The sequence below is a fragment of the Sphaeramia orbicularis genome, chromosome 11 (genome assembly GCF_902148855.1).
Source record: "Sphaeramia orbicularis chromosome 11, fSphaOr1.1, whole genome shotgun sequence".
NCBI classification, from domain to species: domain Eukaryota; kingdom Metazoa; phylum Chordata; class Actinopteri; order Kurtiformes; family Apogonidae; genus Sphaeramia; species Sphaeramia orbicularis.
Window position 1 is genome coordinate 55,114,527 of NC_043967.1, and position 27,313 is coordinate 55,141,839.

The 27,313-nt window shown below is 37.6% G+C and overlaps 2 protein-coding genes across 2 annotated transcripts in view; both read left to right on the forward strand.

Annotated features, from left to right (window-relative positions):
- The window catches only part of LOC115428201 (mucin-17-like), a 56,914-nt gene extending 42,116 nt beyond the window's left edge, over positions 1-14,798 (forward strand). The window contains 11 exon segments of the mRNA XM_030147040.1: positions 2,184-2,306; positions 3,238-3,381; positions 4,687-4,806; positions 6,798-6,944; positions 7,550-7,686; positions 7,769-7,901; positions 9,501-9,652; positions 9,732-9,828; positions 13,058-13,213; positions 14,165-14,328; positions 14,587-14,798. Coding sequence (XP_030002900.1) covers positions 2,184-2,306; positions 3,238-3,381; positions 4,687-4,806; positions 6,798-6,944; positions 7,550-7,686; positions 7,769-7,901; positions 9,501-9,652; positions 9,732-9,828; positions 13,058-13,213; positions 14,165-14,328; positions 14,587-14,676 — 1,463 coding nt within the window. The 3' untranslated portion in view covers positions 14,677-14,798.
- A 2,722-nt stretch (positions 14,799-17,520) lies between these two features.
- psmb10 (proteasome 20S subunit beta 10) lies at positions 17,521-26,955 on the forward strand. The gene is made up of 8 exons (XM_030146569.1): positions 17,521-17,661; positions 18,931-19,024; positions 23,320-23,417; positions 24,030-24,170; positions 24,841-24,956; positions 26,032-26,090; positions 26,190-26,341; positions 26,728-26,955. Exons 1-8 carry the CDS (start codon positions 17,606-17,608, stop codon positions 26,837-26,839), a joined length of 828 nt encoding a protein of 275 aa, XP_030002429.1. The 5' UTR covers positions 17,521-17,605; the 3' UTR covers positions 26,840-26,955.
- Positions 26,956-27,313: the final 358 nt, after the last annotated feature.

Consider the following 27,313-nt stretch of genomic DNA (forward strand, 5'->3'; position numbering starts at 1 on the left):
TCGGAATGTGTGGACACACCAGGAAACTAAGTCATTTTTTAATTTAGTATAAGATAGAGGGGTAATATAGAATAATAATGAGTATATCTGTAAATCAACACCATATTTACATTCGTCACCATGTTTATGGAATGACTGTTAATTTTTTAAATTATTTTACTCAATTTTTGTTTGGTTTTGTTCATTTTTTCATTATTTTATAAAATTTTGGTTCGGTTTTGTTGATTTTTTTTCATTATTTTACTAAGTTTTTGTTTGGTTTTGTTCATTTTTTCATTATTTTACTCAATTTTTGTTCGGTTTTGTTCATGTTTTCATTATTTTACTCAATTTTTGTTCGGTTTTGTTCATTTTTTTTTATTATTTTGTAAAATTTTTGTTCGGTTTTGTTCATTTTTTCATTATTTTATTAAATTTTTGTTCGGTTTTGTTGATTTTTTTTTTTTTTTTTTTTACCCCAATTTTTGTTTGGTTTTGTTCATTTTTTTAGTATTTTACTCAATTTTTGTTCGGTTTTGTTCATTTTTTTATTATTTTACTCAGTTTTTGTTTTGTTATTTTTTTAGTATTTTATAAAAGTATTGTTCGGTTTTGTTCATTTTTTTATTATTTTACTCAATTTTTGTTTTGTTTTGTTATTTTTTTTAGTATTTTATAAAAGTATTGTTCGGTTTTGTTCATTTTTTTATTATTTTACTCAATTTTTTGTTTGGTTTTGTTCATTTTTTATTATTTTACTCAATTTTTGTTTGGTTTTGTTCATTTTTTTAGTATCTTACTCAATTTTTGTTCGGTTTTGTTCATTTTTTTAATTATTTTACTCAATTTTTGTTTTGTTTTGTTATTTTTTTAGTATTTTATAAAAGTATTGTTCGGTTTTGTTCATTTTTTTTTATTATTTTTCTCAATTTTTGTTTGGTTTTGTTCATTTTTTTATTATTTCACTCAATTTTTGTTTGGTTTTGTTCATTTTTTCATTATTTTATAACATTTTTGTTCGGTTTTGTTAATTTTAGAATTTAGTCGGAGATAGAGGGGTAATGAACATTCTAGATTCAAAACAACAGTGAAATGTGAGCATTTTCCAGGACCTAGAGGGCGTTACGACAGAAATATGAGTATAGCTGTAAAACAACCTGATATTTATGTTCATTGACATGTTTATGGAATGACTTCTTTTGTCATCCACCAGAATAAAGAAACTAATCACCGCATTTGTGATTTAATGGAAAAACTGACATTACGCACTTCTGTTTTTTCGACATTTAGTAAATATCGGTAAAGTTTTGCGCAGATGTCCATTGGAAAAGCAACTAGTGTCTGTATTTACGCTGTTATTCATCCCATTACTTTTCCTTTATTTTTCTGGATAAACCTGATCTGAACCAACAGGTTTGAGTGGAATTAACTGTTGTTGTTTTTTTTTTTTAAGTTTTCTTTTCATATTATCTCCGTAAAGTAACAGCTAGTATTAGAATATGTTAAAATGTGAGAAAACATCAGATTAGCAGCTTTAAAAATGTTTTTATTTCATAGTTTTCACACAGTTTTCAACATTTTCTTATTTTGATTCATTTAAACCTAAAGTTAAACTCATGGTGTCCAGCTGAGTGGACATTCCATGAAAAATAGATTCATTAAAAAAATTAATTGCATTATTTTTTTTTTCAGGCTTAAAGATTGGAATAAAAACACTCAGGAAAAAAAAAATCTTGACTATGGTTCTTCTAATTCATGCATGAAAGGGTTAATAATCCTTCCTGCCACGCTTTGTTTTGCAGGTTTTTCTTAAATCCACCACTCGTCTCCTTTTTGCTGCTGTCCAGGATCCATGGCCTGTGTTTCAGTGTGACCCTGTTCATGTCTGTATATGAGTTGTATACTGTATATATGTTTGCATTGTACATATATACACAGAAAAACCATCACAGCACTAATAGCAGACGTCTGGATGAATAAATAATCATGTACACACTGTGTCCTGTAGCAGAACCTCCACCATAACCTTCAGATTTGTTTAACTCCTTTGTGATCACTGTTCTCTGTTGCTGTTTTTCTTTCCTCAGACTGTTTGTTATAAATTCCTCTTTCTCTTTGTTGTTTCCAAACTTTGGTGTTCTCTGTACCGTCTTTTATCGTTCAGGGCTTTTGTTATAATGTTTAATATCCTGTCTGTCGTCCAGGCCCGGAACCTCCGTCCAACATCGTCTTCAGTCAAGTGACAGAAAACTCTGTGACGGTGTCGTGGACCAAACCCAAGAGTCCTGTCAGTGGTTTTAAAGTCACCTACACCCACTCAGAGGACGGTGAGGAAACACCATCTGGGCTTCATTAGCATGTTGTAGCATACGGACTTTATGTGTTTAGCTGTTGTACGTTCTGTTGTCCATTCAGTGCAAGTATCTGAGGAGAACCTGGACAGCCTCTCTTCAAATTTAACACAAACATTTGCAAAAAACCCGTTAGATTTTAGTGGTAGAAGGACAAACAGACTGACACTATTTTAGCCGCTTTGCAGGGGTTTAAATGAGCGGTGCCAAAACCATGGGCCTGTGGGCCAAAATTGGCCACCAAAGGGTCCAGTCCCCCCCACCAAAGGGTCCAATCCCACCCACCAAAGGGTCCAGTCCCCCCCACCAAAGGGTCCAATCCCACCCACCAAAGGGTCCAGTCCCCCCCACCAAAGGGTCCAATCCCCTCCACCAAAGGGTCCAACCCCACCCACCAAAGGGTCCAGTCCCCCCCACCAAAGGGTCCAATCCCCTCCACCAAAGGGTCCATTCCCCCCCTCCAAAGGGTCCAACCCCACCCACCAAAGGGTCCAGTCCCACCCGCCAAAGAGTCCAGTCCCCCCCACCAAAGGGTCCAACCCCACCCACCAAAGGGTCCAGTCCCACCCGCCAAAGGGTCCAGTCCCCCCCACCAAAGGGTCCAACCCCACCCACCAAAGGGTCCAGTCCCACCCGCCAAAGGGTCCAACCCCACCCGCCAAAGGGTCCAATCCCACCTACGAAAGAGTCCAGTCCCACCCACCAAGAGTCCCAAAGGGTCCAACCCCACCCACCAAAGGGATTTGAACCACATCACATCCAGAAGCAGCATCCTCTAGACCTGATAGAACCACATGGGTCAGGGTTACTGTGCTGAGTCTTAGTCCAGGTCTACACTGAGTCCTGGTTGGTGTTGAATGTTTGTTTGTTTGTTCATTTGTTTGTTTGTTTGTTTGTTTGTGTTCAGGTGAACCGGTGTCGGTGTCTCTGGACTCTAAGGACTCCTCCGTCAGCCTATCACAGCTCTCCCCCGGTTCGTCTTATGAGGTCAGCATCCTGTCCATCCTCGGATTGGACGAGAGCGACCCCATCAAAGACCTGGTCATGACCCGTGAGTGGACCACGTCTCTGCTTTCACCTCCTGTCGGTTTGGTTTTTATTTCCTCAAAAGCACAAAGAATGAATTGTGTTTTTACACTGGATTGGATTTTTCAGTTTCTCTGCGTGAATCCACGTGTTTTTGGCTTCGTCCTTTTATTATTTAATCAAAACTGGAACAAGTTAATAACTGTTAGCAATTGTGTAATGCAGAAATTTGGCATCAACAATGTAGGTCAAGAAAAAGTTGCTGTTTTATCGTTCAATTTGTTGATTATTTTGTTCAGTTTGTTTCAATTTGTTGATCATTTTGTTTTGTTGATTTTTTTTGTTCATTTTTCTTTAATTTGTTGATTATTTTGTTTGGTTTGTTGATTATTTTGTTAGTTTTTCTTGACTTTGTTGATTATTTTGTTAGTTTTTCTTCAATTATTTGATTATTTTGTTAATTTTTCTTCAATTTGTTGATTATTTTGTAATTTTTTTTCAATTTCTTAATTATTTTGTTTCTTTTTCTTCAATTTATTGATTATTTGGTTTGGTTTGTTGATTATTTTCTTAATTTTTCTCAATTTCTTGATTATTTTGTTTCATTTTCTTCAATTTGTTGATTATTTGGTTTGGTTTGTTGATAATTTCTTTTTGTTTTCTTTAATTTGTGTATTTTGTTTTGTTTTGTTGATTTTCTGGTTCATTTTTCTTTTATCTCTTGATTATTTTGTTAATTTTTCTTTAATTTATTGATTATTTAGTTTGGCTTGTTGATTATTTTGTGCATTTTTCATCAATTTGTTGATTATTTTACCAGTTTTTCTTCAATTTTGATTATTTTATTCATTTTCCTTCAACCTGATTATTTAATTTCAACAGTTTTCATCATCACTCTGATGTCTCATTGTTTAAAAGAACATGTTTCAGACTCTGTATCTGTATTATTTTTCTTCTGCACTACCAGCCACGCTTCAAAACAGCAACTTCGTAACAGATTCGATTGTCTAAAGCAGAAACCTGGCGTTAACATGAGAGACGATGGAGAAAAAGTTTCAGTTCTTCTGCCCCAACTCCAACCCTACATGTGTTTGTTCTGCATAAACGTCCAGAACCACATGACTGCTGATGTGTGTAGCAGGTGCTGGGTTTGGACCGGCTCTGGACATACTTTAAGTGTCCTCAGAGGAGTCTCATCCTGGGTTGGATTCAGGTCTCTGTGTTGTTTCAAAACTGTTCCTGGAACTGTTGACAAACCCGACGCAGACAGAACAAACCCTCACTGTTATTCTGTAGATTCATGGGTTTTCAAACCTGCTTCTCCTCCCAGTCCCGGACCCTCCCACGGATCTTCGTGCCATAAACGTCTCCGACACCAAGGCCTTACTGTTGTGGCGTCCGGCCCTGGCCACCGTCGATAAATACGCCATCGTCTACGGTTCAGGAACAGGTGAGAATCCTACGTCAGTGTCGCATTTTTACATCTCCAGAGGCTCCAGAACTCACCTCGACTGTACAAAAAACTAGTCCCAGTGTCCCTGTACGTCAGCGTCATGTTCTGTGTGGATCAGAACCAGCTGAATGTGTGAGGTTCTCTGGTTCTGTTCTGTGTTCCAGTCCTGGTTCTGTTCTGTGTTCCAGTCCTGGTTCTGTTCTATGTTCCAGTCCTGGTTCTGTTCTGTGTTCAAGTCCTGGTTCTGTTCTATGTTCCAGTCCTGGTTCTGTTCTGTGTTCCAGTCCTGGTTCTGTTCTGTGTTCAAGTCCTGGTTCTGTTCTATGTTCCAGTCCTGGTTCTGTTCTGTGTTCCAGTCCTGGTTCTGTTCTATGTTCAAGTCCTGGTTCTGTTCTGTGTTCAAGTCCTGGTTCTGTTCTATGTTCCAGTCCTGGTTCTGTTCTGTGTTCCAGTCCTGGTTCTGTTCTATGTTCCAGTCCTGGTTCTGTTCTGTGTTCAAGTCCTGGTTCTGTTCTATGTTCCAGTCCTGGTTCTGTTCTGTGTTCAAGTCCTGGTTCTGTTCTATGTTCCAGTCCTGGTTCTGTTCTGTGTTCCAGTCCTGGTTCTGTTCTGTGTTCAAGTCCTGGTTCTGTTCTATGTTCCAGTCCTGGTTCTGTTCTGTGTTCCAGTCCTGGTTCTGTTCTATGTTCCAGTCCTGGTTCTGTTCTATGTTCCAGTCCTGGTTCTGTTCTATGTTCCAGTCCTGTGGTTCTGAATGCAGATCAATCTAACTATAGAAGTGGGTGGGACTTTCACTGGAAGAGAACTTAACTCATCCAATCCCAGTCCATATATGACTTCTATCAGTGACCAATAGGAACTAGACTGATATCTGGAACCATTTCCATGTTATAACTGCAAAAATCTAAAACTGACCAAGTGTAGTTTTCTCATTTCTAGTCCAAATATCTCATCACACTTAAACTCAGAATCACCTAAAGAGGAACTTTTCAGTCAGATAGAACTGATTTATAGACAATAGATCTGGAAAATGTGATTTCAACAAATCTGAACAAGATAATTTTCACTTGTTCCATTAACAGATTTTTTTTTTCCTTAATTCAAGATTTTTTTTTTTTGCTTAATTCAAGAATTTTTTTTTTTTTTGCTTACTTCAAGATATTTATGCAAAATTCAAGATTTTCTTTTGCTTATTTCAAGATTTTTTTTTTTGCTTAATTAGAGATATTTTGCTTAATTCAAGATTTTTTTGCTTAATTTTAAGATATTTTTTCTTAATTCAAGATTTTTTTTCTTAATTCAAGATTTCGTTCTTATATCTCACTGAAAATTTCCTCTTTAGGTGATTATGTCTAATTTTAAGTCTGATGTGATATTTGGACTAGAAATGAGAAAAATACACTTGGTCAGATTTAGATTTTTTTCCATTTGAACCATCAAAATATGGAACATTAGAAGGAAAGGAACATTTTTAATATTTGGAAAAATTCGTCAAAAATTCAAAAATGAAATTTTGTCAAAACTGAGAACAGACTTTGTAGACATTGTCCCAAAGAGGATACAGATAAAATTTGAAGGGAATCCGACCTGTAGTTTTGCAGAAGAAGATCTGGACATTAGTAACGTGGAGTTTGACCCTTCAAGGTCACTCAAGGTCAAAGGTCACAAACCCTAATGAAAGGCCATATGAGACTTCTATCAGTGAACTATAGGAACTGTACTGATATCTGGAACCTCTGACATGTTATAAACCATCAAAATATGGAACACTAGAAGGAAAGGCACATTTTTAATATTTCAAAAATTTCTCAAACTTGTGAACAGACTTTGCAGACCTTGGTGTCTACAAAGTGAGTTCATAATCCTGTGTCCTCAGACTTCACAGCTGATGGGTTTAACAGAAGTGTGTGAACTGTGGGCTCTGTGCCTTTAAAGCAGAGTGAATCCAGGCGTCCAGGCGCTGATGGTTTGTGCTGTTGTGTGTTCAGGTTCAGAGCTGAGGATCACCGTGTCTGGAAACGCAGCAGAGCAGCAGCTGAGCGGACTGGAACCGTCCACCACCTACAGCGTGACCATCAGCAGCGTCCTGGGGGCTTTGGAGAGTTCAGCGTCCAGCAGCAGCTTCACCACCAGCGGTCAGAACGCAGACAGACCTGCACGCATCACTTAGAACAAACACAGGACACATGGGTTTCATCTGTAGGTTTATTCACCTTTAGGCCTGAAAAAAAAAGAAACAATGCAGTTGAATTCTTTAATGAACCTATTTTTCCTGTAGTTCCATAAATGTGCACTCAGCTGGAACCAGGAGTTAAACTGGGGTTCAGAAGATGGAGAAAACTGAGAGAAAACTGTGAAATAAAACAGGTTTATGCTGACAATCTGATGTTTGGTCACATTTTAACATATTATATGAACAAAATATACCAAAAAAATAGAATAGAATAGAATAGAATAGAATAGAATAGAATAGAATAGAATCAATATTGTCACTGTTACATGAACCATGAATATTTGTTTAGTAGCAGATTCTTAAAATTCAAAAAAGAAAAATGATATAAAAATTTCACTGTCTCATATATATTTCTTCTCCTCCTCCTTCTTTTTTTCTTCTTTTTCTTCATCTTCTTTTTCTTCATCTTCATCTTTTTCTTCTCCTCCTCCTCCTTCTTCTTTTTCTTCTTCTTCTTCATCTTCTTCTTCTTCATCTTCTTCTTCTTCTTCTTCTTCTTCTTCTCAGGTGGTGGTAGAGAAGGACCCCGTGACCTCCAGGCCACCAACGTGACGCCTCGCACGGCGCTGTTGTCATGGAAACCACCATCAACGCCCTTCAGGAGCTACAGGCTGACGTACCAGACGGAGGGAGAAGAGGTGAAGGTGAGGATACCACCGTACAGGACTCAGATCTACGCTACGATCTATGATGTACAATGTACAACCTCCTGGTTCTGGTCCACAGGAAGTGAGCGTCGACTCCACGGTGACGGAGTTCAGTCTGTCCAGACTTCATCCTGGATCTGTGTACCGAGTTCAGCTGGAGGTGGTGGGAGGAGGACGCTCCAGGGAGCCCGTCTCCACTGAGTTCACCACCGGTAACAGCCCCTGTTAACACATGAACATGAACCCATATGCCGCGTTTCCACTACGTGGAACCGGCTCAACTGGACTCTGGTACCAGGTCCTCCGACCATGGTGTAGTTTTACAGACTGTCATCATGTGGATTAACCTACAGCTATATTTACTGTCAACTTCCATATCTGTTTTTTGTAAAACGGTGGGTCACAGAGACGACTCTGACCAATCAGTGCTCTGCAGTAGGGTTGGGAATCTTAGTTGTAAGGCCGATATGATACGCAACTCGATACAGTATCTCCGATCTGAAATATTAAAGATATGTGTATGGCATCTCACGATGCGATGCGAAACAATTCACACCCAAATCACGATACAGAGCAATTAAGCACATTCTGATTGAACACATTCATTCTGGTAAAAAAAATATACAGTACAATTCAATGAGCTTGATTATTTATTTATCAAATAAAACCATGACTTTGTACAAAGTGTCTTTAGTTCAGTTTCAGAACACATGCCTCACATTCAGTCAGCTGAAAAAGTTAGGATTTTGTTTCCACAGTCGTTTCTCTGTTTGTTTCTAACTCAACTTCTTGCTCCCTCGCTGAATCCATTTGTAATGTAATGTGTTTGTAATGAAGGTAAAACAGAAAAGGGTTCTGTCACTTTAAGAGACACCTGCGCAAGGTATTCTGGGATGTGCTGTTAGATATGTATGACACTGTTTAAGGAAGTATCTGTGGTATGTACTGCAGTATTCAGTACAGCTGACATAGTAGAAGTACACATGTGTTCTCCTTCTGTGTCACATTCACATACACACAGTACAGGATTCATCTGCACATGCTCAGTCCATCCACGCAGCTCAGACTGTTAGCGTACAGTGTACACATGCACGAATCCACAGCACACGTTAACGTGAGTCTGAAGGAAAGACAAACTTTACCAAAACTTTACCAAATAAATAGTAACACAAGTAAAAATATATTCTATTGAACGAATCGAATTTTATCAATACAAACATTCAACAACCGATGCATGGCGATATCATTCCGAACTTTTCATTCACTCTCAGCCTCTCTACCGGTGCACTGGGATCGTGCACACGTGTTGGTGTATTGATGCGTATCGGATAATCTTCCCATCCCTAGTCTGCAGTGTTTACACGTCACCTTTTAGTTTCTGGTCCCCAGTCCTGGAACCTCAGCGGAGGTGACACCAAAAAACTAGGACCAGGTACCAGATTCCAGGTCCTTTTTTTTAGTGGAAACGCAAAAAGGTCGAGTCGAGTTGAGTCGATACCATGTAGTGGAAACACAGCATTAGATGCATACGTGGGTCCAGATGACCCCTGAGCTGGATCTAGTGTAAAATGACCCACATTCATTTACAACAGAGTCACATCTGAACCTCTGACTCATTCACTCATTAAATGTTGACATTGTTCCATTGCTGTTCTGTTCTATATATTATATCCTACATACACTTTGGTTTTCAAAATTTCAAAATATTTTCAAAGACATTTTAAATCTTGAGCTCAAACTGCTCTGGGTTGAACCATTCGGACGCTCTGATAACTTCTTCTCTGTTCTTCGTCCTTCCTCCTCTTCCTCAGGGACCCTGCGCTTCCCCTTCCCCTCCGACTGTTCCCAGGAGCTGCTCAACGGCATCAGGACGTCCGGCGTCGTCGACATCTTCCCTCAGGGCAAACGTGGCGGAGTGATGACGGTCTACTGTGACATGGACACGGACGGCGGAGGATGGACGGTAACGGACGCTTCTGTGGGGGCGGGTTTGACCTCTGACCTGAGGCGTGGTTCATCTCAGGTGTGTTTCCTGTTCACAGGTTTTCCAGAGGAGGAAGGACGGCTCGGTGGATTTCTTCAGAGGATGGAACGACTACGTCAGAGGGTTCGGCGATCCCAGCGGAGAGTTCTGGCTCGGTGAGAAATGTTGTTCAGGAGTGGCTTTTCCATCGGACATCTGCACAAAACTTCACTCATATTCACAAAATGTGGAAAAAACAAAAGTGCATAATGTGGGTTTTTCCATGAAATCACAAATGCGATGATTTGTTTATTTATTATCACAAGATGACACGAGAAGTTATTCCATAAACATGGAGACAAATATGAATATGGTGTTTATTTACAGACATATTCATTATTATTATTATTATTATCATTTATTACCCCTCTATCCTGTACTAAATTAGAAAATGATTGGGTTTCCTGTGTTTGTCTATTACCACAGACCAATCAAATGTTAGCATTTGTACCAGAGCCAATCACAGATACTGTTCCATGAACTCATTCTCCTCTTGTTTCCACAGTACTGTGCTCATATATGGAGTGTACTTCAGTTCACTCTGTTGTGTACTTTTACTACTACAGTACTGTGGCAACTGATGGAAGAAACCACTGATTACCTCCGCCGAGGAGGTTATGTTTTTGTCAGGGTTTGTTTGTTTGTTTGTTGGTAAGTTAGCAAGAGAACTCAAAAAGTTATGGACGGATTTTCATGAAATTTTCAGGAAATGCTGATACTGGCACAAGGAAGAAATGATTACATTTTGGTGGTGATTGGGGGGGGGGGGGTGCAGATCTGCCTTGGAGGAGGTCTGTGCTCTCCGAGTGCTTTTCTAGTTAGTGATCATCTATAGTATAGAATAGGATTTGCTGTTCTAAATACTCTATATGTTGTTTTATGGTGTTCTGGAGGCTGGAGAAGGTGGGCGGAGCTACATGTTCGACGCAGTAGTGTACCATGTGACTCCAGTTCAGTGTCAGTTCAGTGTATTCAGTGCTGTGGTCTGAATTCTACACTCTGAACTTTGTCCCAGTGACTGATTTATATCATTATAACCATGTCAGACTGAACACCCCCCAGTCCCATACGTTATCAGCTGAGCTCAAATTCCTGCTGTGTCATATTCTGACCTATTCACTGTCTGATTTAAAGCTGCAACCAATTAATCGACTTAAAGTGATCCAAAAAAATCCTTCAACCACAGTTCTCCTGAATCAAAGCTTCATTTCCTTCATTTCTCGGCTGTTAAACATTGGTTCCACTGTTGTGTTTCACACGGACGCTTATTGTGACGCACAAAGAAGCTGCAGTTCAGGAAAACTGCAATAGAATATTTTCCTTCAATCAATTTGAGTTGATTAATGGAATTGTGAATTTTTGCATTGGCTTAAAGCACCTAATCGATTAATCGGTTGCAGCTCTAATCTGATGGCGTTGGTACTTTTTCAGGAAGTCAGTTTCCAGTCTGGACGTGATGTACTGAGGGCGCTGATTGGCTCTGTGGTAACAGACAAACTGATATGTCCTACCACCGTACTGTGTCAGTAGCCGCTTCATAAATACAGATCCTCAGTGTCATAGTGGTTTAGAATCTGCAGAAACACCACTTTCCTGTTTTGGGTCTAAATCTGAAAACATTCTGAAATGATAAGGTTGTAAATGTGCATAAATCAGAAGTCAGTTAAAGGGGAAAATGAGGATTGGATTATTTAGTCCGATTATTATTACATAGTGTTTCTTCATAATCGGAGGTTTTATCATATTTTTGTGTATTTTCTCATAAAGCACTGATCAGTTGTGACATTTTTACTGAATGTGGTCGACACTAACGGCTGAAACACGCCAAGTTTGACTGTTTCAGAAGGAAACCCTCTGTTATTATGTGACACTTCCTTTAAGGATTTACTGCAGATCCACATGCACCAACGCGTCTCTGGATAAAAACTAGAATCTCACCATAAAACATCTGCATTTTCAGACTCAAAAAACCCCAAATGTGAAGTGATTCACTGAGGTTTTTCTGCCAAAAAACAGGAACTGAAGCTAAAACGAAACAGCAGATTCTCACAAAACTACAGTAACTTTCAGGCCTCGAAAATAAAAACGATAAAGATCAGGTTTGTTTGGTTTGTCACCGAGTCAACCTGAACCAACACCAAGCTGAGGATTCTGGGAAAAAACAGGGAAAAGCTGAAAAGAGCCTGTGAGCAAGGCATTAAACCTGTGGAACCTGCACAGAATCTGGGTTTAAGGTTCATTTTAGCTGTTTTTAGGTGGATTTTAGATGTTTTTATCAGTTAAATTATTATTTTATTATATGAGTGTTAATGTTCTTTAAGCTTTTCATGTATGAATGATCAGACCTGTAGTCTGGATTTGTCTCCTCAGTGTTTTTATAACTCTGTAGGCCTGAACTGAAAACCTGCTCTGCTGGGTTAACAGAGTAAAATATGCAAATGAATCAAAGAAAAACAGAAGTGGAAGATAAAATATTCAAAACAATCCGAAAATGAATCTAGAAAATTAACAAATATGAAGATAAGTAGACATGTTTTCTCCACTCACCTACTGTTTTATTCACATATTCTGCAACTTTAGTGAAGCTAAGACCAAAAATGAACAAAATTATTATGAAAAAGCATAAAAACTCAACAAAGTAATCATGAAAATGAACAAAAATGAACAAAATTATCATGAATATGAATAAAAACTAACAAAGTTATCATGAAAAAGCATTAAAAACTCAACAATATAATCATGAAAATTAATAAAAATGAACAAAATTATTTTGAAAAAGCATAAAAACTCAACAAAATAATCATGAAAATTAATAAAAATGAACAAAATTAGCATAAAAATGAACAAAAATGAACAAATATGAAAACAATTAGATATGTTTTCTCCACTCATTTACTATTTTAGTCATAGATTCCACTAGTTTAGTGCAGCTAAGACCAAAAATGAACAAACGTATTGTGAAAAAGAACCAAAACTCAAAATAATCATGAAAATTAATAAAAATTAACAAATATGAAGATAATTAAACATGTTTTCTTCACTTACCTATTATTTAATTCATATATTCCACTAGTTTAGTGAAGCTATGACCAAAAATGAACAAAATGATCATGAAAATGAACCAAAGAAATGAATATAAGAACAAAAATGGTTTAATGGTTTTATTTATAAGAATCTTAAAAAGGTGAATTTAAGAACGTGTACAAATCCAGGAAATCACCTTAAAAACTAATTCAGACTAAAGTGAAAATGAAAACCTGAATAAACCTGATCCGTTCTGTTCTGATTCTGGTTCTGGTTCTGGTTCTGGTCCTGGTCCTGGTTCTGGTTCTGGTCCTGGTCCAGGTCTAGACGGGCTCCATAACCTGACCCGGATGACCCCCATGACCCTGAGAGTCGACCTGCGAGACGGAGACGACGCAGCCTTCGCCAAATACTCCACGTTCGAGGTGGCCAAGAGGAACTACCGCCTGACAGTGGGCGGGTACAGCGGCACGGCAGGTGGGATCATGGGAAATGGAGTCTGTGTCCATGAGCTCATGTACAGTCACAGTAAAACTCAGAGCACTGCCCGACCTCTGCACTTCTCAGATCATTCATGTACTCATTATTTGACTCAGTTTTGTTCAGTTCTTCTTTTTTTTCAATGTAGTTTGGTTTTTTGGTAATTTTTACAATATTTTATTACATTTCTCTTCAGTTTTGTCCATTTTTTTTTATTATTTTACTTCATTTTTGCTCAGTTTGGTTAATTTTTTCATTATTTTACTATGGTTTTCTTAAGTTTTCTTTCTCTTTCATTATTTTAATACATTTTTGTTCGTTTTCTTCATTTCTACAGTACTATACTCGATTTTTGTTTGGTTTTGTTCATTTTTTCATTATTTTACTCAATTTTTATTCAGTTTTGTTCATTATTTTACTCAATTTTTGTTTGGTTTTGTTCATTTTTTAAAATTATTTTATCACAGTTTTGTTTAGTTTTGTTCAATTTTTCATTATTTTACTTAAATTTTTGTTTGGTTTTGTTCATTTTTAAACTTATTTTATTACATTTTTGTTTGGTTTTGTTCATTTTTAAACTTATTTTATTACATTTTTGTTTAGTTTTGTTCATTTTTTCATTATTTTACTTAAATTTTTGTTTGGTTTCATTATTTTACTCAGTTTTTGTTCAGTTTTGTTAATTTTTTCATTATTTTATTACATTTTTGTCCAGTTTTGTTCCTTTTTTGCATTATTTTCCTCAGGTTTTGTTCAGTTTTGTTCATTTTTTCATTATTTTGTTAAATTTTTGTTCAGTTTTGCTCATTTTTTCTTTATTTTACTCAGTTTCGTTCTTTTTTCCTTCATTTCTTCATTCTTTTCTTCCGTTTATTCATGTAAATGACTCTTCGTTTATGCTGAAGTCGACCCGTCCTTCACGTCTCCTCTCGATGCCCCTCCCCTCAGGTGACTCCCTCAGTTACCATAACAACCGTATCTTCACCACCAAAGACCGGGACCCTGCGTCGTTCATCACCCGCTGTGCCATGTCCTACAGGGGGGGCTGGTGGTACAAGAACTGCCACGAAGCCAACCTCAACGGCCTCTACGGCATCGACCTCAAACACCAGGTACGTCACCACGGCAACGGCAACGCACACCCACCCTGAACCAGGACCAGGACCTCAACCAGGATCTGAACCAGGACCAGAACCAGGACCAGAACCAGGACCTGAAGGTCACCTGAGGTCACCTGGTCCATAAGGGACACGTCTATGGTCCTGCTCTTGGTCATGGTTCTGGTTCTGGTTCTGGTCCTGGTCCTGGTCCTGGTCCTGGTTCTGGTCCTGGTTCTGGTCTTGGTTCACTCTGACCCGTTTGTGTTTCAGGGTCTGATCTGGACTTCGTGGAAGGGGAAGGAGGTGTCGGTCCAGTTCACCGAGATGAAGATGAGACCCACAGCCTTCAGACTAGGATGAACTACACACTCAACACACACACTAATACACACACACTAATACACACTAATACACATGGACACACACAAATACACACAGACTCACAAATACACACAGACTCACAAACAAATACACACACACACAAACAAATACACACACAAATACACACAAACACACAAACAAATACACATACAAACAAATACACAAACAAATACACACAGACACACAAACAAATACACACAGAGTCACAAACACATAGATACACAAACAGACGAAGACACAGATACACAAACAAATTCACGAACACACAAACCCACTTGTAGCTCCACCCACCCGTAGCTCCGCCCACCTGTTGTACCTGTCAGAGGTCAGTTCTTCTCATGTGTATAAAGGACCGTCCAGGATTTGACTGTAGGTTGTACAGTGTATTGTTGACTTTTTACAGTGTATTGTTGACTTTTTACAGTGTATTTTGTACTTTTCTTCTTGTTCGAGACCAAACGTGTTCATTCGTTTAAAGTTTCAGTTCATTTTCAGATGCAAACACACGTTAAAGTTTCCACAGCCTTTGTTTCCAGGTTGATGGTTCAACGCCGTAGGTGCACACGCAGGCTTTTCACAGGTTTATGATGTAAATAAAATTCACACTGAGTCTCATTATGAAGCAGAAAAGTCTCAAAACTGAAAGAAAAGAGTCAATGAACCATGAATAAATGTTCCACTATCTGTTCCAGGTTTAGAACCAATAAAAAAAAAAAAACAGCCTGTTTTGGAATATTTGGGTGGATTTTTGACTTCATTCTGTTTCTTCGTTCAAGATTTTTGCATTTATTTGTACATTTAATTCACCAGCGTCCTGAAGTTCTGACACCTGACCAGACTGAAGTCCAGGTGTAAAGGTCTGCAGCGCCCCCTGGTGGAAAGAAAGAAAGAAGGAAAGAAGGAAAGAAAGAAGGAAAGAAAGGAAGAGGAAAGAAAAAAAGCAAATTATATGAAATAAAGGAAAAGGAAATAAAGGAAATCAAATAAATATAAAAGAAAACTAAATGAAAGAAAGAAAAGAAAATTAAATAAAGGAAAAGTAGAAAGGAAAAGGAAAGAATAAAAAAGAAAAGAAAAGGAAATCAAATGAAATAAAGGAAAAGGAAATGAATTAAAACAAAAAGAAAATTACATGAATGAAAGAAAAGACAAAATGAATGAAATAAGGGAAATGAAAGATGAAAAAAGAAAATTAAATGAAATAAAGGAAAATTAGAAAAGGAAAGAATAAAAAAGGAAATTAAATGAAATAAATGAAAAATGAAAGAAAAAAGAAAGGAAAGAAAAAAGAAAAAGGAAAGAAAAGAATGGAGAAGGAAATGAAATACAGGAAGAGAAAAGGAAAGGAAATAAAAGGAATTAATAAAAAAGAAAAGACAAAAAAATTAAATGAAACAAAGGAAAAGAAAAGAATAAAAATCTAAATAAAATAAATTGAACCCCTCAGACTCTGAATGATCCTAATTTGTAACTAAAACACTTACATGTGAGTTCCACTTTATTTCCAGGTAAATGTTCTGGATGCTTCTCCTGCATACGTATCCCATAATGCAATGCAGTCAGCCCAGTATCAGTGATACTGATACAGGTGAGACTGTTACCATGGTTACCCCGATCTGTTATCAGGAAGTGACACAGTGAAGAACGAACCTTTAATAAGAGTGAATAAAATAATAAAAAAATAAATAAATAATAATAAAATAAATAATAAAAGTAAATAAAAATAAATAAAATAATGTATAATAATAAAAGTAAATAAAATAATAAAAAAATAAACCATAATAAAAATAAATAATAATAAAAGTAAATAATGCACAGTGTTAGTTTTCAGACACATTCCTCTTTTTATTCCTTTTTTGTTATGGTAATAATTATATAATTGTGCTTTTCATATTTGTCTGATATTACACTGAGTTTATTTGTTGAAAAATAAATTGTTTTAAATTTGCACAACAAATTATTCATAGAAAAATAAAGGGGGGGAAATGCTATAATATTAAAGAGCATTGTTATAATTTTGTTGGGTTTACGGGATGTGAATAAATAAATAAATAAATCAAGAACTTCCTCCTGTAAAAAGAAAAAAACATTCTGTGTTAGAGCAGCGCCCCCTGGTGTACACTATAAGAAATACAGTCTGAGTGTGAACCCTGAAACACAGAAACTGTTCAGACTGAACACAGAGACACACTGTTTTTGGTGGGAAAAAAAAAAAAACAAAGTGAACTAAAGTTGAAGTGAATGTTTGTTTGTTTGTTTTTAAGTTGAAGTGAATGTTTGTTTGTTTGTTTGTTTTTAAGTTGAAGTGAATGTTTGTCATGTGAGAATCCAAACAGTGTCAGTTACAAATGAACGTGAATCCACTGCAAGAAATGTCACTGAATCTGTTTTAACAGGTCGGAGAGGGATTTATTTTCAAAGTGACAAATTCAAACCTGTTTTTCTTTTTTGTCTTTTGATGAATTAACAAACATTTTCTTCTTTTTCGGAGCAAAAAAATGTGAACTTTGTGCTAAAATTTAATTTATTTTATTGAAAATAATCAACTAAAACTGATTAGATTTGAGACCTGGAGGATGTTTTTTTTTATGATCAGACAGACTTTAATAAATAAAACGATTCTTGTCAAATCCAGTTCTTCCTTTTTTTTTTCTTTTTTCTTTTTTTTCTTTTTTTTAATTTGGACAAGCTGAATTTGATCTGTGTCTGTGTGAAACCTGATAAAAAAACAAACAAACAAACAAAAAAAAAACCTCTTGTCATGGGTGGATATTTTTTACAGTGGAGCGGGAGGGGGTTGGGCTTGAGTTCAGAAGTGAAAGTAAAAGTAGAAGCAGTGGATCCGCTGACGCACACTGACAGAGTTTACAGAGTTTACAGGGTCTGGACAGTTCTCATCAGTTTGAAGATGATGCAGAGTTTGGAGCCACAGGCCGGAGGATTCAACTTCAACAACTGCAGCAGGTAAAGAAGTAGAATACTGAAGAATACCCACAATCCACCTGGAGGAGAGGGACAAGACAGGCTCTGAGTGTGATGAACCCAGGGTCACACAGTGGTGTTCTCACACAGACATTACACTGGAATTAGACGGATCCCTCTGATGTGAACCCTTTACAGCAGGGGTCTCAAACTCAGGTCCTCGAGGGCCGGTTTCCTGCATGGTTCAGATGTTTCCTCTTCCAGCTCACCTGACGGTCATCAGACTTCTGCAGAGCTGGATGGTGGGCTGATCATTTGAATCAGGTGTGTTGGAAGAGGGATACATCTAAAACATGCAGGATACCGGCCCTCGAGGACCTGAGTTTGACACTCCTGGTGTACAGGCTGGATGTGTGTGTGTGTGTGTGTGTGTGTGTGTGTGTGTGTTCAGGTTTTTATTAAACTCTTGTAGTTCTGCTTCCACATTCAGGCCAACATGTCCTCTAACAGGCTGAACCAGGACGAACAAACACCCATAAGAACAACTACACACTTTTATCTGTGGTTTAGAAAAAAAAGGACAAATAATAATGAAAATGATCCTGTTGTGATACTCTGTGTTCAGCAGGTGTGTGTGTGTGTGTGTGTGTTTTCTGTGAGTTTTCATGTTCAGGCACAAACTGGTGTGTTCCTGTGGCTTGGTGTGTGTAGTTATTATTGTGTATTTATTGCATGTATTATTGTGTGTATTTATTACTGTGTGTATTATTGTGTGTATTATTATTGTGTGTATTTGTTGTGTATTATTGTGTGTATTTGTTGTGTGTATTATTGTGTGTATTTGTTGTGTGTATTTATTGTGTGTATTATTGTGTGTATTTGTTGTGTATTATTGTGTGTATTATTGTGTGTATTATTATTGTGTGTATTTGTTGTGTATTATTGTGTGTATTTGTTATGTGTATTATTGTGTGTATTTGTTGTGTGTATTATTGTGTGTATTTGTTGTGTATTATTGTATGCATTATTGTGTGTATTTGTTGTGTGTATTATTGTGTGTATTTGTTGTGTGTATTTATTGTGTGTATTTATTATTGCTAGTATTATTGTGTGTATTATTATTGTGTGTATTTGTTGTGTATTATTGTGTGTATTTGTTGTGTGTATTTGTTGTGTGTATTTATTATTGTGTGTATTATTGTGTGTATTATTATTGTGTGTATTTGTTGCGTGTATTATTGTGTGTATTAGTTGTGTGTATTATTGTGTGTATTTGTTGTGTGTATTATTGTGTGTATTATTGTCCAACAGGAACAGTGTGTTGGAGTCTGGTCTGTCGGAGCTGGGATTCAAACCTCCAACCGCCAGGAAGACTGGGACCACCATCGCAGGAGTGGTGTACAAGGTGAGACCAGAGCAAATACCCATGATGCACCAGGACCAGTGATGGTGCTCAGCTGAACCCTGTGGTGTCCAGGTGAGTATATTAAACACACTTTAACCCTGTGGTGTCCAGGTGAGTATATTAAACACACTTTAACCCTGTGGTGTCCAGGTGAGTATATTAAACACACTTTAACTCTGTGGTGTCCAGGTGAGTATATTAAACACACTTTAACCCTCTGGTGTCCAGGTGAGTATATTAAACACACTTTAACCCTGTGGTGTCCAGGTGAGTATATTAAACACACTTTAACCCTGTGGTGTCCAGGTGAGTATATTAAACACACTTTAACCCTGTGGTGTCCAGGTGAGTATATTAAACACACTTTAACCCTGTGGTGTCCAGGTGAGTATATTAAACACACTTTAACCCTCTGCTGTCCAGGTGAGTATATTAAACACACTTTAACCCTGTGGTGTCCAGGTGAGTATATTAAACACACTTTAACCCTGTGCTGTCCAGGTGAGTATATTAAACACACTTTAACTCTGTGGTGTCCAGGTGAGTATATTAAACACACTTTAACCCTCTGGTGTCCAGGTGAGTATATTAAACACACTTTAACCCTGTGGTGTCCAGGTGAGTATATTAAACACACTTTAACCCTGTGCTGTCCAGGTGAGTATATTAAACACACTTTAACCCTGTGCTGTCCAGGTGAGTATATTAAACACACTTTAACCCTGTGCTGTCCAGGTGAGTATATTAAACACACTTTAACCCTGTGCTGTCCAGGTGAGTATATTAAACACACTTTAACCCTGTGCTGTCCAGGTGAACGTATTAAACACACTTCATCTAATTAAAGCTCACATATTTTTATGTTTTTATTTGTTTTTGGTCAAAATTCAAAACTAGTTCATTTTTGTTGTAATTGTTAAATTACCTGTCGATCTTTTGTGCTCCGTTTACAGTAGGTTTTTGAACCCGTCTGTAGAACGTGCTGGAACCGCTGCCTTGGCGCCATCGCAGGCGCCCAGGGAGCCAACGGGGGGACAAGTGCCTTGCTCAAGGGCACATCAGTCGACAGCTTTTTCTGCCAGTCTGTAGAATCGAACTGGCAACTCTCCCGCCCCCTGGACCACGGCGTCCCCCAAAGTCTGAGTTCCCTGACTGGGAATCGAACCCAAACCAGTAGAACCTGCTGGTCTGATGGACTGGGTTTAATGGAAGGAGCTGAGTTAAAAACAAACAAACAAACAAACAAACAAACATGTAAAAATGAACAACTGTTGAATTCAGACCAAAACAAACAGAAGAATAATCTGAACAGGAAGTACAGAGTGTGTTTGATATGTTCACCTGGACAGCAGAGGGTTAAAGTGTGTTTAATATACTCACCTGGACACCAGAGGGTTAAAGTGTGTTTAATATACTCACCTGGACAGCAGAGGGTTAAAGTGTGTTTCATATACTCACCTGGACAGCAGAGGGTTAAAGTGTGTTTAATATACTCACCTGGACAGCAGAGGGTTAAAGTGTGTTTAATATACTCACCTGGACAGCACAGGGTTAAAGTGTGTTTAATATACTCACCTGGACAGCAGAGGGTTAAAGTGTGTTTAATATACTCACCTGGACAGCAGAGGGTTAAAGTGTGTTTAATATACTCACCTGGACAGCAGAGGGTTAAAGTGTGTTTAATATACTCACCTGGACAGCAGAGGGTTAAAGTGTGTTTAATATACTCACCTGGACAGCGGAGGGTTAAAGTGTGTTTAATATACTCACCTGGACAGCGGAGGGTTAAAGTGTGTTTAATATACTCACCTGGACAGCAGAGGGTTAATGTGTGTTTAATATACTCACCTGGACAGCAGAGGGTTAATGTGTGTTTAATATACTCACCTGGACAGCAGAGGGTTAAAGTGTGTTTAATATACTCACCTGGGCACCACAGGGTTAAAGTGTGTTTAATATACTCACCTGGACAGCAGAGGGTTAAAGTGTGTTTAATATACTCACCTGGACACCAGAGGGTTAAAGTGTGTTTAATATACTCACCTGGACAGCAGAGGGTTAATGTGTGTTTAATATACTCACCTGGACAGCAGACGGTTAATGTGTGTTTAATATACTCACCTGGACAGCAGAGGGTTAATGTGTGTTTAATATACTCACCTGGACAGCAGAGGGTTAAAGTGTGTTTAATATACTCACCTGGACAGCAGAGGGTTAAAGTGTGTTTAATATACTCACCTGGACACCAGAGGGTTAAAGTGTGTTTAATATACTCACCTGGACACCAGAGGGTAATGTGTGTTTAATATACTCACCTGGACACCAGAGGGTTAAAGTGTGTTTAATATACTCACCTGGACACCAGAGGGTAATGTGTGTTTAATATACTCACCTGGACACCAGAGGGTTAAAGTGTGTTTAATATACTCACCTGGACAGCAGAGGGTTAAAGTGTGTTTAATATACTCACCTGGACAGCAGAGGGTTAAAGTGTGTTTAATATACTCACCTGGACAGCAGAGGATTAAAGTGTGTTTAATATACTCACCTGGACACCAGAGGATTAAAGTGTGTTTAATATACTCACCTGGACACCAGAGGGTTAAAGTGTGTTTAATATACTCACCTGGGCACCAGAGGGTTAAAGTGTGTTTAATATACTCACCTGGACAGCAGAGGGTTAAAGTGTGTTTAATATACTCACCTGGACAGCACAGGGTTAAAGTGTGTTTAATATACTCACCTGGACAGCAGAGGGTTAAAGTGTGTTTAATATACTCACCTGGACAGCAGAGGGTTAAAGTGTGTTTAATATACTCACCTGGACAGCAGAGGGTTAAAGTGTGTTTAATATACTCACCTGGACAGCACAGGGTTAAAGTGTGTTTAATATACTCACCTGGACAGCAGAGGGTTAAAGTGTGTTTAATATACTCACCTGGACAGCGGAGGGTTAAAGTGTGTTTAATATACTCACCTGGACAGCAGAGGGTTAATGTGTGTTTAATATACTCACCTGGACAGCAGAGGGTTAATGTGTGTTTAATATACTCACCTGGACAGCAGAGGGTTAATGTGTGTTTAATATACTCACCTGGACAGCAGAGGGTTAAAGTGTGTTTAATATACTCACCTGGACAGCAGAGGGTTAAAGTGTGTTTCATATACTCACCTGGACACCAGAGGGTTAAAGTGTGTTTAATATACTCACCTGGACAGCAGAGGGTTAATGTGTGTTTAATATACTCACCTGGACAGCAGAGGGTTAATGTGTGTTTAATATACTCACCTGGACAGCAGAGGGTTAATGTGTGTTTAATATACTCACCTGGACACCAGAGGGTTAAAGTGTGTTTAATATACTCACCTGGACAGCAGAGGGTTAAAGTGTGTTTAATATACTCACCTGGACACCAGAGGGTTAAAGTGTGTTTAATATACTCACCTGGACAGCAGAGGGTAATGTGTGTTTAATATACTCACCTGGACACCAGAGGGTTAAAGTGTGTTTAATATACTCACCTGGACACCAGAGGGTAATGTGTGTTTAATATACTCACCTGGACACCAGAGGGTTAAAGTGTGTTTAATATACTCACCTGGACAGCAGAGGGTTAAAGTGTGTTTAATATACTCACCTGGACAGCAGAGGGTTAAAGTGTGTTTAATATACTCACCTGGACAGCAGAGGATTAAAGTGTGTTTAATATACTCACCTGGACACCAGAGGATTAAAGTGTGTTTAATATACTCACCTGGACAGCAGAGGGTTAAAGTGTGTTTAATATACTCACCTGGACACCAGAGGGTTAAAGTGTGTTTAATATACTCACCTGGGCAGCAGAGGGTTAAAGTGTGTTTAATATACTCACCTGGGCACCAGAGGGTTAAAGTGTGTTTAATATACTCACCTGGACACCAGAGGGTTAAAGTGTGTTTAATATACTCACCTGGACAGCAGAGGGTTAAAGTGTGTTTAATATACTCACCTGGACAGCAGAGGGTTAAAGTGTGTTTAATATACTCACCTGGACAGCAGAGGGTTAAAGTGTGTTTAATATACTCACCTGGGCACCAGAGGGTTAAAGTGTGTTTAATATACTCACCTGGACACCAGAGGGTTTTTCAGAGCAGACTCTTCATGTTGAATCCAGTTTTCTTGGTTTTCGTGGCTGTTTTCTTAGACTCAGGTCGGTAGTTTGACCTCAGACTCACATCTTTTCTTCTGTCGTTGTCGTTTCATCGGTTTCAAAACTCCTTCCTCATTTCTAACCCACTCCGTTCGTCTCCTTCAGGACGGAGTGATCCTCGGCGCCGACACCAGAGCCACTGATGACATGGTGGTGGCCGACAAGAACTGCATGAAGATCCATTACATCGCCCCCAAGATCTAGTGAGTGAACTGGAATGAACGAATGAATGAATGAAGGAAGGAATGAATGAATGAATGAATGAGTGAGTGAACTGGAATGAACGAATGAATGAATGAATGAAGGAATGAGTGAACTGGAATGAACGAATGAATGAATGAAGGAAGGAATGAAAGAATGAATGAAGGAATGAATGCATGAGTGAGTGAACTGGAACTGTAGTGTCCACTGAACAAATGAATGAAGAAATGAGTGTGTGTCATTAACTCTTACACATCCTGTGTTTCCATTTTTTAGTGTTTTAGCTTATTGAACTTATCGACTGAATGAATGTGTGTGTGTGTATATATATACACACACACACACACATATATATATATATATATATATATGTGTGTGTGTGTGTTTAACTCTTTGTGGTGTGTGTGTTTGTGTGTGTGTATATGTGTGTGTGTTTAACCCTTTGTGTGTGTGTATGTGTGTGTGTTTAACTCTTTGTGTGTGTGTTTGCATGTGTGTGTGTTTAACTCTTTGTGTGTGTGTATGTGTGTGTGTTTAACTCTTTGTGTGTGTGTTTGCATGTGTGTGTGTTTAACTCTTTGTGTGTGTGTGTGTGTGTGTGTGTTTGCGTGCAGCTGCTGTGGCGCTGGCGTGGCTGCAGATGCAGAGATCACCACACAGATCATGGCCTCCAACGTTGAACTGCACATGCTCAACACTGGGCGCCCGCCTCTGGTTGCCATGGTAACCCGGCAGCTGAAACAGATGCTGTTCAGGTGAGGAAGCACGTCTTTTACCACGTTTGTCATTTTCATCTCATCATTTCTTTTTTGTGTGTGTGTGTGTGTTGTTTTTTTTTTTTTTTATATAACCTTGGTTTTGTTTTTGTTTTTTCGTTTTGTTTTGTTCCTTTTCTTTTTTTGAATTTTTTTTCTTTACTCATCACAACTTTTATATCATTTTTTTCTTCTTGACACTTAAGTAACTCATCACTTCTTTTACTTTTTTCATCTTTATGCATCTTTTATGTTCTTTTGTCATATTTCTTGCCTTGTTTTTTCTGTAGTATCTGTTCAGTTTTTTTCTTTTTTATATATTTTTTCCTCTTATCCCCTCTTCTAATACAATATCGTCCTTTTAATTAGTTTAAACAGATTCTGTATCAGAGCATTTTCATGTATTTTCTTCTGACAGTGGCTTCATGACCCAGTTTTGTCTGGATCCTTAAACTGTGAAAGACAGTTCTATAATAATCATAATAATAATAATTTTAATATTATAATATAATCAGACCCATTTAATTAATTTAATGAACTGACGTCTCATAACCAAAGGTCTGAATAACAGGAACTTAAACATCCATTTTACACATTAAAGACATAATTAACTGTTTTTGTGACTTTAATCTGTACCATACAAAACCAGGAGGTGTTTTTTTTTTTAAAGGTACCAGGGTCATGTGGGTTCGTCTCTGATCGTCGGAGGCGTCGACGTGACCGGACCTCACCTGTACAGCGTTTACCCCCACGGGTCCTACGACAAACTGCCCTTCCTCACCATGGGTACGAATACGCACCGCTAGGGGTTTATGGGAGGGGTTAGAGTGTCGTAATGAGTGACATATGTGTGTTATTACTGGTGTTAATAGTTGATATTAGTGTGTTTTTACTGGTGTTAATAGTTGATATTAGTGTGTTTTTACTGGTGTTAATAGTTGATATTAGTGTGTTTATACTGGTGTTAATAGTTGATATTAGTGTGTTTTTATGGGTGTTAATAGTTGATATTAGTGTGTTTATACTGGTGTTAATAGTTGATATTAGTGTGTTTTTACTGGTGTTAATAGTTGATATTAGTGTGTTTTTACTGGTGTTAATAGTTGATATTAGTGTGTTTATACTGGTGTTAATAGTTGATATTAGTGTGTTTTTATGGGTGTTAATAGTTGATATTAGTGTGTTTATACTGGTGTTAATAGTTGATATTAGTGTGTTTTTACTGGTGTTAATAGTTGATATTAGTGTGTTTTTACTGGTGTTAATAGTTGATATTAGTGTGTTTATACTGGTGTTAATAGTTGATATTAGTGTGTTTTTATGGGTGTTAATAGTTGATATTTGTGTGTTTTTACTGGTGTTAATAGTTGATATTAGTGTGTTTATACTGGTGTTAATAGTTGATATTAGTGTGTTTTTACTGGTGTTAATAGTTGATATTAGTGTGCTTATACTGGTGTTAATAGTTGATATTAGTGGGTTTTTACTGGTGTTAATAGTTGATATTAGTGTGTTTTTATGGGTGTTAATAGTTGATATTAGTGTGTTTTTATGGGTGTTAATAGTTGATATTAGTGTGTTTTTATGGGTGTTAATAGTTGATATTAGTGTGTTTTTATGGGTGTTAATAGTTGATATTAGTGTGTTTTTATGGGTGTTAATAGTTGATATTAGTGTGTTTTTATGGGTGTTAATAGTTGATATTAGTGTGTTTTATGGGTGTTAATAGTTGATATTAGTATGTTTTTATGGGTGTTAATAGTTGATATTAGTATGTTTTTATGGGTGTTAATAGTTGATATTAGTGTGTTTTTACTGGTGTTTATTTCCATGTTCTGCTGTGGTTCTGCTGTGGTTTCAGGTTCTGGAGCTGCAGCCGCCGTCTCCGTGTTTGAGGACAGATTCAAACCAAAAATGGAGGTGAGACGTGACAGAAATAACACGTTACCATCAGAGTTTTTGGTCCGAAACAACCTTTTTGTGATCCACGTCTTTTCCGTTGGTCCTCTCCTGTCGCAGCTGGAGGAGGCCAAGCAGCTGGTCCGAGACGCCATTGCCGCCGGGATCTTCTGCGACCTGGGTTCAGGCAGTAACGTGGACTTGTGCGTGATCACCGAGGGGGGGGTGGACTTCCTGAGGGGCTACGACAAACCCACGGAGAAGGGTCAAAGGTGAGGGTCAGCGCACGGAAACAGAGTACGAGTGTTAAACGAGTTTAAATCAGCAACGAGTATTTGACTAATGATGTGAACGACTGGACAACCAGAAGAAAACATGTAAACAGTTCAGCTGGAGCACAATGAGTTAAATGTCATCCATAGAACCACAGTTAGTCGTATTTCTTTTATAAAAGTGATGCCTTTAAGACAATATTATCCAAACGTACCAAACAGCACTGAAAACATAAGCAAACGAAAAGCCAGATGTGATAGAAATAATAATAATAATAATAATAATAATAATAATAATAATAATAATAACTTGGGAAACTGAAACCGTAGATTGGAGAACGTCTGGAGCTGGATGTACTTTTCATGTGTGATGGTTTGCTTTGCAGGGGGGGGCAGTACAGGTATAAACCTGGTACCACGCCGGTCCTGACCAAAACTGTGACCCCGCTCACTCTGGATGTGGTGGATGAGTCGGTTCAGACCATGGAGTCTACGTAGAATCCAAGACAAGACAAGAAGAGTCTGTAAAACAATTAAAAAAGAAATCACATGGACTGTATTTTGTCACTGTCCTTATGGTTTTCTGAAATAAAAGCTTTTATTTGTCAAATTTGTTAAATGGTTTGTGTATGCTGTACTTGAAGCGGTTAACATATTTTTTGTGCTATTTATTTATTTATTTATTTAGTTCTTAATTTTTTATTTATTTATTTATTTTTTTAAAATTTCATTAATTTTTTATTATTTATTTATTCTTTTTTTTTTTTTTTTTTACATTTTTATGCAAATTGTTATTTCTTTAAAGCACCTTGAATTAGTTACAAAATATATATGAATTTTTTCTTATCAATAATTTACTGTTATTGTTAAAAAGTGATAAAAACTTTTTCTTTTTTTTCAGGTCATCAAAAAAGATCTTGTTTTTATTTATGTATGTATGTATTTATTTATTTATATGTTAAAACTTTATGA